The sequence below is a fragment of the Drosophila bipectinata genome, chromosome 3L (genome assembly GCF_030179905.1).
Source record: "Drosophila bipectinata strain 14024-0381.07 chromosome 3L, DbipHiC1v2, whole genome shotgun sequence".
NCBI lineage: Eukaryota > Metazoa > Arthropoda > Insecta > Diptera > Drosophilidae > Drosophila > Drosophila bipectinata.
Window position 1 is genome coordinate 5,958,879 of NC_091738.1, and position 12,189 is coordinate 5,971,067.

Genomic DNA, 12,189 nt, shown 5'->3' on the forward strand with positions numbered 1-12,189 from the left:
ATAGTAAAAATATTCGCTAAAATGTGCATCAAAAGCTTACATTTTGGCCAAGTAAAATAAATTGAAAGTCCTTGTTTACATTTTTCCTATAAGTGAAGAAAAATATGTAAAACTTTTCCAACTTTATTAAAAAATACACCAAATTTTTAATGAATAGATAATTCAAAGGATTCTCAACAAAAAATATTTATTTCTTTTATTAGTTAGACAAACGTAAACATAAGTGGGGGGAAAACAAGTTCTCGTACAAAGCAAAAGCTTCCATAAAACATTAAATCGTTGGAAACTTTGTACCACTTGTCACTGTTTTTGAGTTGTGAACGATGGACACACACAAATGCTCATTGTAGTTTAGATCTCGCAGTAACTGCAAGAAAGTAAAATCAATAATAATGATGATATTATAAATAACATATAGTAATACCTTTGGAGTAACAAACAAATACTGAGCTGATCCATGTTTTGTAGCTTCTCTGAGGAGTAAATCGAATATATGTCGCTCATTTGTAGCATCCATACCTTGGTTTATTTCGTCAACACATCTGATGAAAATAATAAATTAATACCACAAACTAAACTCAATGAAAAAGTTTAACTTTACCTGAATGGCACATGAGTAACATGTTGTAATGATAAAGAGTATATGGCAATGGACACCGCCCGTTCGCCACCTGATTGAATGAATTTGTCCAACGGTTGTAGCTGGGCACCTTTTCTAAACTGGACCATTATCTGGATTCCGTATGAATCAAAGTCATACTACAAAATATAAATTAGCATTAACAAGAAAGTTTAACAGTAAATTGATCTATTTAAAACTTACTTTATCTGCCCTAGATAACACAACTTCACCAATGTATTCGATTGATTCCATAAATTCGCTGAACTTGGCACTGATCGTTTCCACAAGGCCATTTAATTTCGGTTCCCATTTTTCGAATAGTCTTGACATATTAGACTCGATTGTCTTCTCTTCGTTTGAAGATCTCATAATAGAGTCTTGAAGCCTTTTAACTTCGTTTTCTAGCTCATGATAGACCAAGAGGGCCTGCAAATTGAACAAGTTTTAAAAACAACACTTTTATTGAATTTCTATAAATAAAGTTTACCTCCGAATTGACGTTTTTCATGCATTCCAGTCTAGCCTCTAAATCGTGAATGGATTCGCGAACTTGGTCCAAGCTCAATGCACTCATATTTTTAAACTCCTTTTTAAAGGGGAATTTTGAGCTAGTTGGAAGCTCGCCGTTACAATTTCGCTGTATTTCTTCTTTTCGGCTATTAACATCTTCCAATTGACGACGCAGGTTATCTAATAATTTCTTATACATTCTCTATAAATTAAAAATGATATGACGATCTTCTATTAATCTGTATATGGATAACCTTACGTTTGTCTCTTGAGTCTCATGCTCAAGTTCCTTGAGTGCTTCTGCTTGGCTCGCATTCTGCACCGTATACATAGATAATACTGTTTGCGACGCCTTTTTTGCAACCGTACATTTTTTTAGTTCTTCAGAGTTAATAAATAATTTAGATTCATCGGCTTCTATTTTTTCCATCTCATTTTCCAGTTTATTATAATGATTTGACTTGATGGCATCCAATGCTAGAAAAGTTTACATTTTTAGGAAATCTGTCTTGTGAGATATTTGTGTACATACCATCGGTTTTTCTGAGACTGTTTAGTTTTTCCATAAGGGTTTCAACTTCGCTTCTAAGATTATTAAAATACGAAACCTTTTGATCTAATTTCTTCTTTTTTTCCTGCTCATCCTTTATAACTATCTGAATACGCTCGAACTCATTATCGGCCATAGTCATGGCATTCTTGAGTTTGTCACCTTCCTTAACGGCTTGAGAATGCAATTTTCGCACCGTTGCCAATTGTTGAGCATCTACTGCGATAAGTAGATTTTTTCCTCGGATTACGCTTTCCGTTAGTATACAATCTGAGCGATACCGGGATGTAGTTACCGAATAACGTTTATCCCCTTAAAAAAGTAATGATTATAATATATTACATTTTGTAAGAAGCAAATGTAAATCGTACCTCCAAAATAGATTTTAATCCCCTTCGGAATCGACGATGTGTTATTACCAACCGCATCTGAGCCGATCGGAATGTTTTGAATGCCGTAGGCTGCGCACAATTTGTTAATAATAGGAAATGGTCCAGTAACAAGTTCCACAAGATAGGAGTGAAAGCCCAACGACCTGCTCAGAGAATATTTTCAATGAAATCCTAATGTTTAAATGTTTATACCCTTGCATACTACCCATAATTATAGTATCTATATAGTTGGTTAGGATCACCTCCTGAGTTGATATAAGCTTGTCCATCTGTTTTCATATACCATCTTAAGTATGTTTCTACGCGAACTAAACTAGTTAAAGCTATCGACCTAAAACTTTGCATTCACCCTTTTTTCCTCTCCACGCAGTATATAAGTAGGAACGTTATGCCATAGCTTCGGTATTTTTACAGTTAAAGAGTCTTCATTTCGGATCTTTTATGGATTCTATTTTCGGCAATGTTATATGACATACCAACTTTCACATGGTTCCTATAGAAAAACCCCATTTTCATGGGATCATCAGGAAAAATGGACAAAAAATTTAAAAAATATGTTGTCTCAGGGTTTTGATGCAGAATGGTGAAGAATCGATCTAGAAATCGTTTAAGGTACTCCGCTTGAGAATCGGATGAGAATTGGGAAAGATACAGCCATCACTGTGGACCCTATAGGGGAAAAACCCATTTTCAAGGGATCTCATCAGGAAAAATGGACAAAAAATCTAAAAAATATTTTGCCTCAGGGTTTTGATGCAGAATGGTGGGGAATCGATCTAGAACTCGTTTAAGGTACTCCGCGTGAGAATTGGATGAGAATTGGGAAAGATACAGCCATCACTGTGGACCCTATAGGGGAAAAACCCATTTTCAAGGGATCCCATCAGGAAAAATGGACAAAAAATCTAAAAAATATTTTGCCTCATGGTTTTGATGCAGAATGGTGGAGAATCGATCTAGAAATCGTTTAAGGTACTCCGCTTGAGAATCGAATGAGAATTGGGAAAGATACAGCCATAACTGTGGACCCTATAGGGGAAAACCCCATTTTAAAGGGATCCCATCAGGAAAAATGGACAAAAAATCTAAAAAATATTTTGTCTCAGGGTTTTGATGCAGAATGGTGGAGAATCGATCTAGAAATCGTTTAAGGTACTCCGCTTGACAATCGGATGAGAATTGGGAAAGATACAGCCATCACTGTGGACCCTATAGGGGAAAACCCCATTTTAAAGGGATCCCATCAGGAAAAATGGACAAAAAATCTAAAAAATATTTTGTCTCAGGGTTTTGATGCAGAATGGTGGAGAATCGATCTAGAAATCGTTTAAGGTACTCCGCTTGAGAATCGGATGAGAGTTGGGAAAGATATAGCCATCACTGAGGGCCATATAGGGGACTATATTCTTATATCTTTCATATAACTAAACAATCGGAAAAATAAAAAAATCAAAATCAAATAAATAAAATAAAACAATCTTAACCGCAAGGGTATATCAGTTCCGCTCCGCCCGAAGATAGCTTTCGTTTCTTATTTTATACAAATTACGTACCGCAGCTCGCTTATAGGAATTTTTGGAGTATACATGCATTGAGTGGATGGGTTACAATATATAACGTTGACCCCCAATTTTTGCTTAACGCAAAGCTCATTAATCAAATCAGACATATCCTGCTTATCCTCACAAGAAAATGCCATCAAATCCCGCGCATTTACAACATTTTCAAGATATTTTGAAGCATCATTATTTTGCATGGAAAGCTGAAAGTTAATTTAAGGATTTTCATTTGTCAAATCAATTAATAACAAAACTTACCTCAAATATCATTGGATCATAGACGTTGCATTTGTATCTTTGCTTATTTTGGGCTACCCAATTCATGGCCTTGGCTAGATTTGGAGTTCTTCGACTGATTTCTTCAAGTTTTTGTATTTTTACATTTTCCAGTCTATTCATCCGATGTTTATGAGCTGCGACTTCCGGAATGTTTACATCGTTCAATCTCATTTCGATTTCTTTTCGTTTATTATACTGTCTCATAGCTTGATTTCGAGCCGAGTCCAATGATTCTCTTATTTTTTGAAGTTCGGATATAACTGAGGCCTTGTTTGTATTAAAGTTTTCTAGCTCCGCTTTTTTGTTATCCACTAATTTTTGTAATTTGTTGGCTTCTTCGCCGCTTCTTACGGATCTTTGTATATTTTGCTAAAAATTTACAAAATGTATTATAATTTTTTTTGTTAATTGGCAGAATTTTTTTACAAACCTGTAGTACGACTTGACTTTCACGGACTTTTTGCATTTTGGAATCTCTTTCCTTCTCCAAAAATTTGTTTTGTTCCTGAGCTTTATTCAATTGTTGAGTCTAAAAAGAAAAGTTGTCAGAAACGATTTTCAATTTCCGTTGAAAATTACCTTTTTGAGCACATCTTCTTGAAGCTCCATCTTTTTTTTCTGAATTTGCTCCTGAGCCCGAACTTTGGAATCGTATCGCACCTTTATCTCGTCGTAGGTAGCTTTGGCGTTGTCAACCAAGTCTTTGAAATTCTTGGCCTTTTCTTCTCCAGCTTGTGTCTCCATCCACAATTTCTTGACATTAGATATATTAAGCTTTTGCTGGATTTCCTGGCGCTCCTTATACTGCTCCACACACTGTTGCATCCTACAAAAATAAAATTAGTTTAAGGAATCTCATTTATAAATGGTTCTTACTGTTCCAAACGTTTCTGCTTTTTCTGAAGATCATTTTTCCCCTTATCGCGGTCAATGTTGACGGTCGCCTGGCTTGCGCGCATCTCTTTTAATGAATTGAAACCTTGGGTAAGTTCGTCATCGCACACGGAAGACATAGTGTTTAGCAGCAGTTCTTGGGGATTCATTTTTGAAAAATCCTGAAATTTTGAAATTGTTTTACCAAGATAATTATACATTTTTAGATTTATGTCTACCTGAACACGATCTTGGGGCAAAAACTGGCACAAGTTGCTGACTTGTATATTGTAAGAAGCCACAACGGCCAAAAAGTTACTCTTGGTCGTATTTTTATTATTGACAGAGTAAACAGAAGTTCCATTTGAATTGATAATCCTCCGGAATGCCTCTGTTGTTTCAGGTTCCTTTCCGTAAACTCTGACAATGATTGTAGCAGAAGTTTTGTTGCTTTGAATGTAATCCGAAACGCTGGAGGACCGGTCCAACAGATTCGGGTCGCCTCCCAGACCCAGGATAATGGCCGAGACAATAGTGGACTTCCCACTGCCATTTGGACCAGTCAGAACGTTTAGATAATGCTTCGGGTGGAATGTTATCTCGCTGTAGGAGCTGCAAAAATGCAAAGAACGCTTTTTAGTAATTTGCGTCTTGAAATATTTCTTGTGAACACCTTACACGAAGTCTTTGCAGTAAACTGAATGAATGCGGCCAACCAGCTTCTCGGGGCTTAAGTCCCCGTGGCCCGTCATTGTAAAATTAGCTTAGCTAAACAATTAAATTGCTTATTTTAGTAAAAAAGAAACATTTAAAAATGAATCCGCGCGTTTGGATTTGCTTAGACTAGGCCTTATTTGCACTACAATATTTCGATTAAAAAGTATCTAGCAATAGGTATCGATAGACAATGTAGTATTTAAAACTTAGTATGTAAAAATCGAAATATACCATTTTTATATAAAGAATATCGATATTTCGATACTTTTGTTACCACAGCACTAATATATTATCAACATTTATTTATTTTGATTACAAAATGAATTTGCGCAAAATTAACGCTGTGACAAGACTACCCGGCCTACGGACATGTTTTCCTTATTCAAGTGCTGCCAACGCAGAGCTGCCCGCCTCCATGATCAACAACGAACCGGAGGAAACGTACCCTAATGCTGTGGACCGCTCCGGCCTGCTCCCGCAGCACAAAAATGTGCTCCTTAACACTTTGCCGTATGATGAACCGCACTCATGGATTCACTTGACGGAGAAATACCAGCGACAGGCTTACGGACGCTATGGGGCCAAGAGTAAAGTAAATCCCAAAATCTGCTTCGATTCAGCCAAAGACCCAAGAGAGCAAGTTATGCAACTAGACACACTTTTGAAAATGCTTGAAAAGAACCGGGCACAGAAGGCGGAAGAACAGCAGAAGATCCAAAACCGCGAAGATGACATTGCCAAGAAGATGGAGAAGCTGCAGCAGTGGAAGGCTGACTTGCATGCGAAGATCGCCAAACGAGAGGCCGATGCTGCGGCGGCGATAGCACGTAAGGAGCGTCTGGTTGAAGAGGTTCGCCGGCATTTCGGTTTCAAAGTGGACACCCGGGACGAGCGGTTTAAGGAAATGCTTGAACAAAAAGAGAAGGAGGATAAGAAGAAACAAAAAGAAGCCAAGCGAAAGGCCAAGGAGGAGAAGATGATGGCGAAATTGGTGGAGAAGACTTCTTCATAATGTTAACATAGTCACTAACCAAACTGTTGTCTGTTATAGGAGCCACAAAATAAACGGAAATAAGTTTCATGTTTCCAGTTTTGCTTAAAAAAAACTACTGAAGCTGGAAATTTGTAACAGTTTGTAGTTTTTTGTTTGCTTTTAAGATTTCAGATTTATAGATTGCACTAGAAATTTATTGCGATTATTGGATACAACCAAAGCTATCACTGAGAATTTTAGGTTCAAAAAGAAAATTGTTAAGGTGAAAATCTTAGAAAACATCCTACTCCCTTGGGATTGCACTTTTTCTTGCCGATGCTACTTCAGAACCAAAGCTATGCGTGGATACTTTACTGTCACGACGACTGGCGGAGGCACTCATGCTTTGTTTCTTGACTACAAACTCTTCCTCATTGCAGTTGACACAGCTGTAGAGATACTTCATGAGTTGACCGGATCCTAGTCGCTCTGCAATCTTAATGGCACTATCCAAAGACTCCCTTGTCCGTTCAATTTTATGGAGGGCGGCATTCGCTTTTATTATGAGTAAGACGCACAGAAAACGCCATACATTGTTATTGCAAAGTTCTGCCTCTGTAACAAATAGCATTTTGTAATAATATGTTTAGATTTTATTTGATTTTGCTAACCTTGTATTCCTTTGCGGGCCGCAAAACAACACTCGTCAAAACGATTCGATTGAAGGTGTGCGACTCCAATCTGATGCATTAAATAAGCTTTTTCGATGGAGTACTTCGCAAAAACCAGTCTCTTTTCGTATCTGCTTATTGCTTTCCTTCAGGTTATTAATTTTTCATTAAATTTTATATTTAAATGTCTAAATTGTAAGGTATCTATATTTACCGAGACTTTGCCAGGACCGGATCAGATAAATCGGAACTTTGATGAGTTTTACGATCCCCAAACACAAAAGTTGGTACATCCAAACCCTTGTCCATGGGGAAATGAAGCAGGGAGAGCAGGGCGTTCTTTTGTTGAAATCGAAAATTTTTTGGAACCCATAATTGATCCATATGGGCCAAGGCCAACGTATTGTATACCTCATTAAGGAACTCAAACTTCCATGGCATAGTCCTATTCGTTTTCTTGACCACATAATCACCCATAACTTCTTCAACATAGGACGCCAGTTTCTGAACAGAGTAATATTTAAGTATTCCAATAAAAAAGTTTTAAAATATAGTATTCTTACCGCTACGTTATTGGTTTTTCGAAGAAACTTAATGCTTCTCAACACCGAATTCATATTTCGTCGGGTTTGATACTGGACGCGGTATAGATAGTCCTGTCGAAATTTCTCCATTAACTGGGGATTTGTAAACTTCTTATGACGGACATAAAACATTGGGGATCGTGCCTCGAGCATTTTCTAAAAAATTCAAAATTTCAGAAACGTTTATAGTAAGATATAGATATGAAACCAACCAGAAATGTTTTCACTTCGGAGTATTTTTTGTTAGTAGTCGTTCTTAGAAATTCGCTTGAATTTTTGCACTGATCCAAAAGCAGACCAGGATCCCTTTAATAATCAATGTTAAAATATATTTCATAGAAAAATGAGACTTTTTTACCTTCGAATGTGCCTAAGGAATACCACATCCACCCAAGATCTGTCTAGGAACATCTGGTTGAACACATCGAAAGCTCGGGCCCTCCTGGCAACTTCAAGGGGGGATAATAATTCTTCCTAAAAAAAAGGATTATTACTGTCGATCTTAGATCTTAAATGTGCGTCACTTAATGACATACATCCATTTCTGGAATGCTAAGTACGTCGCATTTTTCCTGCTCCTTTAATATTTTCCAAAGTGGGCGGACATCCACCGCAGCTTTCAAGTCCTTCTTCTCCTTTTCCCTTACAAATTGACAAATCGCTTCATTTTCGCGCAAAAACTCTGTCATTGCCGGGCCACAAGCATCGTTAATAGTATCGTCGACCTAAGATATTGTTCATCAAAAAGAAAAAGAACTCAAAAGATACAAAAATTAAGGATATCTTACCACACCCAGACGTCGTTCAAATATTTTCGATTTATTCCCTGTAAATAGTCGTGCATTGTTGTGCAGTTCTGCTTTGGATTTCGCAAACTCATTTAACTCATAAAGAGCATCGCAAACTTCCAGGTTAACAAGAGCATTATCCTGATTCAAGTTTTTAAGAATTTCTATAAGGCATTAAAGACTTTGTATTTGTAATCGAAAGAGCTATATTGAATCATACTTTGTGCTTCTAAACTGTCGCTGAGGGCCAGGCGGGGAAGAGCATTTCGTCGCCGGCTCTGGCTTCTAAGCCACAATGTCACATAATCTTTGGGAGCCAACTGCATAGCCTTGTCGAAATAGTACATTCCAAGATTTTCGCGGCGCCTCCGGGAGTAGTACGACCCCCAGTCACGGTATATACCCTGCTCTATTTCTGGGCTCCAGTCCACCTTCTTCCATACTGGAACGGCTTCAGCAACCCCAGAAGCCATAGGGGCATCCATTATTATGGAGGTCATCTTGAGTGTTTATTTATATATTTTTATTTTTTTTTTTATTTATTTTATTTTTTTGTATTTTGATGTTTTTTGAATTATTTTCGAAATGGAAGTGATGCTACATGTTTTGACTTAAAACTTTTTAAATCCTGTGCTATTATTTTACTACTTTTAATAATATTAATGATAATAATATATTTATTTGAAAAATATAATCTTTATAAAAATTAAGCTGGTTTTAAGGTTCGAAATAGTTTTTTTTTATGCAATCAGTAAGTCTAATATGTAAGATTTTCATAACAGCTGGTGTACCCCTGCCGGAGTGTATTGAGAAAGCTTGCATTCTTATTAGTCTTACCTGATTCAGAAGCACATTGATTTGGCATCCAGCCACAGGTAAAAACCAAAATTAGCTCCCACATGCAATAATCAAATTCCACTGGCGAGGCGCGAAGTTCGGCTTCAACGCCTGCGCACTCACCTGTCGAAATGGCATAGTTGGCTTGGTCGCAAGTTGGTCAGGACATACGGGCCATATGCAAACAGTTGCTCTCCACCTGTCGAAGGCAAAGCATCCAGCTGGCCAACATCCCTGTGTTTCGAATTCAAAAATAAAGTGCACTAATTACGAAATTCCGTGTCTCAAAGGAAAGCAATTAAGAGCGGCAAAGTGGCAAGTATTAATGAAAGGACTCGGAATTGCCACAGGTGTGGGTATCAACATAAATAGTTAGTTAGATTACGGCAATCTTAAATGATTGATTGAATGATGGGGGCTCTCAACATATGTAAACGGACCACTTAACGAAAGTGTTATTAATTGCCTTGTTTATTATTAAGACAACAACATTGGCCTATTAATCTTGTGTTATATTAAAAGGATCTTGTCAGTAATAAATTATTTTTAGTTACAAACCACTTTTCAAACATTTTCAAAATCTTCATTCATTGTTAAATATAATACACAAAAATATTTAAAAAAGTATCTAAGCTTAAAAAGCTTATTAAATTAAATTAAAATAATTGGCAGTGCATACTTAATTCTAAATAAATAAAAACCTTTTTTGGACGGAGACTGGGCGTGGCAAGAACGTAATATAAAATCTGATCATCTCAGACCTAATACTGGGTAAATAATGGTTTAAGAATTCGGTTTGCATACAAAAGTGAATAGGTAAATTTTATAAGCCTCTGCAATCTTATTTATACGACGAATTGTAAATAGGATATGCCCAGATTTATAGCCACAATGGATGTAAATGTTTACACATGTAAATATTTATGTATGCAGCGATAAAAGCTTTTTATACGGGCACTACATATAAATATCTTATAAGTAGTTCGACAAACTTCGGCTACTTAAGGTGAATATAATCTTAAAGATGCATATTCGATTTCAACAAAAATTTAATTACATCTGTAACTGAGTTCTCACTTCTTGTCTTTTATTTCAATTATTTATAACACTTGAGATTCGAGCACTTACTTATTCATTCACATCTCCGTTTGCACTCAATAAAGCCAATAAAACCAAGTGCCTTGTCACCAGTTTATATGAAAATCCAGATGTCCCTACATAACTACACACAAGTACTACATATATTCAAAGTCAAGCGACACCTGACATTTTCTGCCTGCATACTTAAGCGAACTTACGGGTGAACGTCTCCGGAGCTAATTAGCAGCACGTGGTAACCGGAGGGCTATCTGGCTATCTTACTATTCTGGAGTTGGGGTTGGTCACTAAGCAGACGTAATGACCGCCAGATGCCGGGGTGACGTCTCAAGAGTGCCCGAGGCACCTCTCCGGAGGTGTAAGCAAAGGGACCCCAAAAACGCTGATTTACGTAGTTTCTTGGATGGGTTGCCCGTAACGATTCTCCTGCGAGGTTTATTATTCCGGAATATGGCATAACTCAAGTGGGCTCCCTAATTACATTTATGTGCATATGTATTCTGTCAAATTAAATTCACGTCTGAACAAACAAACACTTGGTTGGGAAAGTCTCGGCTGGGGTCGGCAATTGCGTAAAATAGTTTGCTTCGCTAAGCCGAAAGCTACATACTTTCGGTGTTTTTGTCATAAGTTTGTCTAGGGGACAGGTATTCATAATAATGATAAATTTCGGTTGCGTTGCCAAAAACATTCACAGCCATGCAGACATCTGTGTTCGGGCCCAAACTACCTGCCTTTTGTTCGGCATATGCAATTAACTTAATAAATCTGGCTAAGATGCTGCTGCCGGCATATTCAACCGCAACAATACATACATTTCATACGAATCTTCTGGATGTCAATTGAATTGTGGTTTAAATTTTAAATTAAGAAGCTTTGACACACTGCTGGAGGTTTAATTGAGGCGCAATCCCTATAAATAAATTGCCAGTAGGAATCTGAACAACAAAACTGTCAGAACTTTGCTCTAAAATATATTATGTATTCATGAGTTAGTTTATCCAACACACAAGTCGTGTGTCGCTTGATAAGATAATAATCAGTTGCTTATTCAAATACTGGCAAAAAAAATTATATACAAGCTCCCAAGATACCCATGCAGATACATTAGCTTTTATGGAAATAAAACTAAATAAAATTTGCTGAAATGTGTACATGGAACTTTTGTTTGTTTCTTTTTTTTTGTTTTACCCAGGAAGGCAACGCCAAAGAACCCGGCCATTGTAAGTTTGATGTTTTATTAATTCATGCTTGTCGGCGTTTGAATATTATCGTAGTTCAAAAGGCAGAGATATCTGGGCGGTTGGAATGCTTCTTTGAAGTTTACTTTCAAGTTATTTCACCTCGTTTCCTTTAAAACAATGGAATATAGTTTTTTTTTTTTGTATAAAATAAGGCCTATATTTGTTGGAATTCCTTTAAGTTAAATTGCATTTTATATGGTTTATTCCCAGACTATTCGTTTATTGAGATAACTGCATTTGTTTAACATTTGATCTTACTTATCTATAACTTAAGATTAAAATTTTGTTGCTTTTGACGTAAGCCAAAAACAAAATTACTCATTCTGTGGCATGAACATGAAGCCATATCTATATAATTGCATACAGGCACAGCAAAATACATAGTGTTTATATATATATATATAGGCCTGTATACAGATTTATTTACAATTTAGCCAAAACCATGCCTTCTTATCTTTTTAGCGCTAGACTGCGCACAGTAATCTGCGAACA

At 36.7% G+C, this 12,189-nt stretch overlaps 3 protein-coding genes across 5 annotated transcripts; 1 reads left to right on the plus strand and 2 right to left on the minus strand.

Annotated features, from left to right (window-relative positions):
• Positions 1-208: 208 nt before the first annotated feature.
• SMC5 (structural maintenance of chromosomes 5) lies at positions 209-5,654 on the minus strand. The gene is made up of 15 exons (XM_017246053.3): positions 5,464-5,654; positions 5,025-5,397; positions 4,789-4,967; positions 4,492-4,738; positions 4,343-4,441; positions 3,892-4,281; positions 3,628-3,836; positions 2,054-2,217; positions 1,665-1,994; positions 1,392-1,609; positions 1,110-1,334; positions 824-1,048; positions 602-759; positions 425-542; positions 209-367 (listed from the first exon to the last, which is right to left on the minus strand). Exons 1-15 carry the CDS (start codon positions 5,535-5,537, stop codon positions 272-274), a joined length of 3,105 nt encoding a protein of 1,034 aa, XP_017101542.2. The 5' UTR covers positions 5,538-5,654; the 3' UTR covers positions 209-271.
• A 106-nt stretch (positions 5,655-5,760) lies between these two features.
• CRIF (growth arrest and DNA damage-inducible proteins-interacting protein CRIF) lies at positions 5,761-6,593 on the plus strand. The gene has a single exon (XM_017246057.3). It carries the CDS (start codon positions 5,822-5,824, stop codon positions 6,512-6,514), a length of 693 nt encoding a protein of 230 aa, XP_017101546.2. The 5' UTR covers positions 5,761-5,821; the 3' UTR covers positions 6,515-6,593.
• A 75-nt stretch (positions 6,594-6,668) lies between these two features.
• LOC108128454 (outer dynein arm-docking complex subunit 4) lies at positions 6,669-9,119 on the minus strand. Of its 3 annotated transcripts, none has more exons than XM_017246054.3 (9): positions 8,739-9,117; positions 8,519-8,682; positions 8,267-8,455; positions 8,089-8,204; positions 7,943-8,036; positions 7,710-7,886; positions 7,361-7,650; positions 7,147-7,292; positions 6,669-7,090 (listed from the first exon to the last, which is right to left on the minus strand). In XM_017246054.3, exons 1-9 carry the CDS (start codon positions 9,016-9,018, stop codon positions 6,780-6,782), a joined length of 1,767 nt encoding a protein of 588 aa, XP_017101543.2. In that variant the 5' UTR covers positions 9,019-9,117; the 3' UTR covers positions 6,669-6,779. The 3 variants fall into 3 exon arrangements, with proteins under 3 accessions (XP_017101543.2, XP_070135747.1, XP_070135746.1); XM_070279646.1 differs by having other exon boundaries at positions 8,519-8,659; positions 8,739-8,870; XM_070279645.1 differs by lacking the exon at positions 6,669-7,090 and having other exon boundaries at positions 7,152-7,292; positions 7,361-7,664; positions 8,739-9,119.
• Positions 9,120-12,189: the final 3,070 nt, after the last annotated feature.

Coding starts and splice junctions, on each gene's coding strand:
- SMC5 (XM_017246053.3), bottom strand. CDS start 5,537: ATGACGGGCCACGGGGACTTAAGCCCCGAGAAGCTGGTTGGCCGCATT. Junction 5,398..5,463: donor GTTTACTGCAAAGACTTCGT/GTAAGGTGTTCA, acceptor GCATTTTTGCAG/CTCCTACAGCGAGATAACAT. Junction 4,968..5,024: donor TGCCCCAAGATCGTGTTCAG/GTAGACATAAAT, acceptor TCAAAATTTCAG/GATTTTTCAAAAATGAATCC.
- LOC108128454 (XM_017246054.3), bottom strand. CDS start 9,018: ATGACCTCCATAATAATGGATGCCCCTATGGCTTCTGGGGTTGCTGAA. Junction 8,205..8,266: donor TTAGCATTCCAGAAATGGAT/GTATGTCATTAA, acceptor CCTTTTTTTTAG/GAAGAATTATTATCCCCCCT. Junction 7,293..7,360: donor CCGGTCCTGGCAAAGTCTCG/GTAAATATAGAT, acceptor AATAACCTGAAG/GAAAGCAATAAGCAGATACG.
- CRIF (XM_017246057.3), top strand. CDS start 5,822: ATGAATTTGCGCAAAATTAACGCTGTGACAAGACTACCCGGCCTACGG.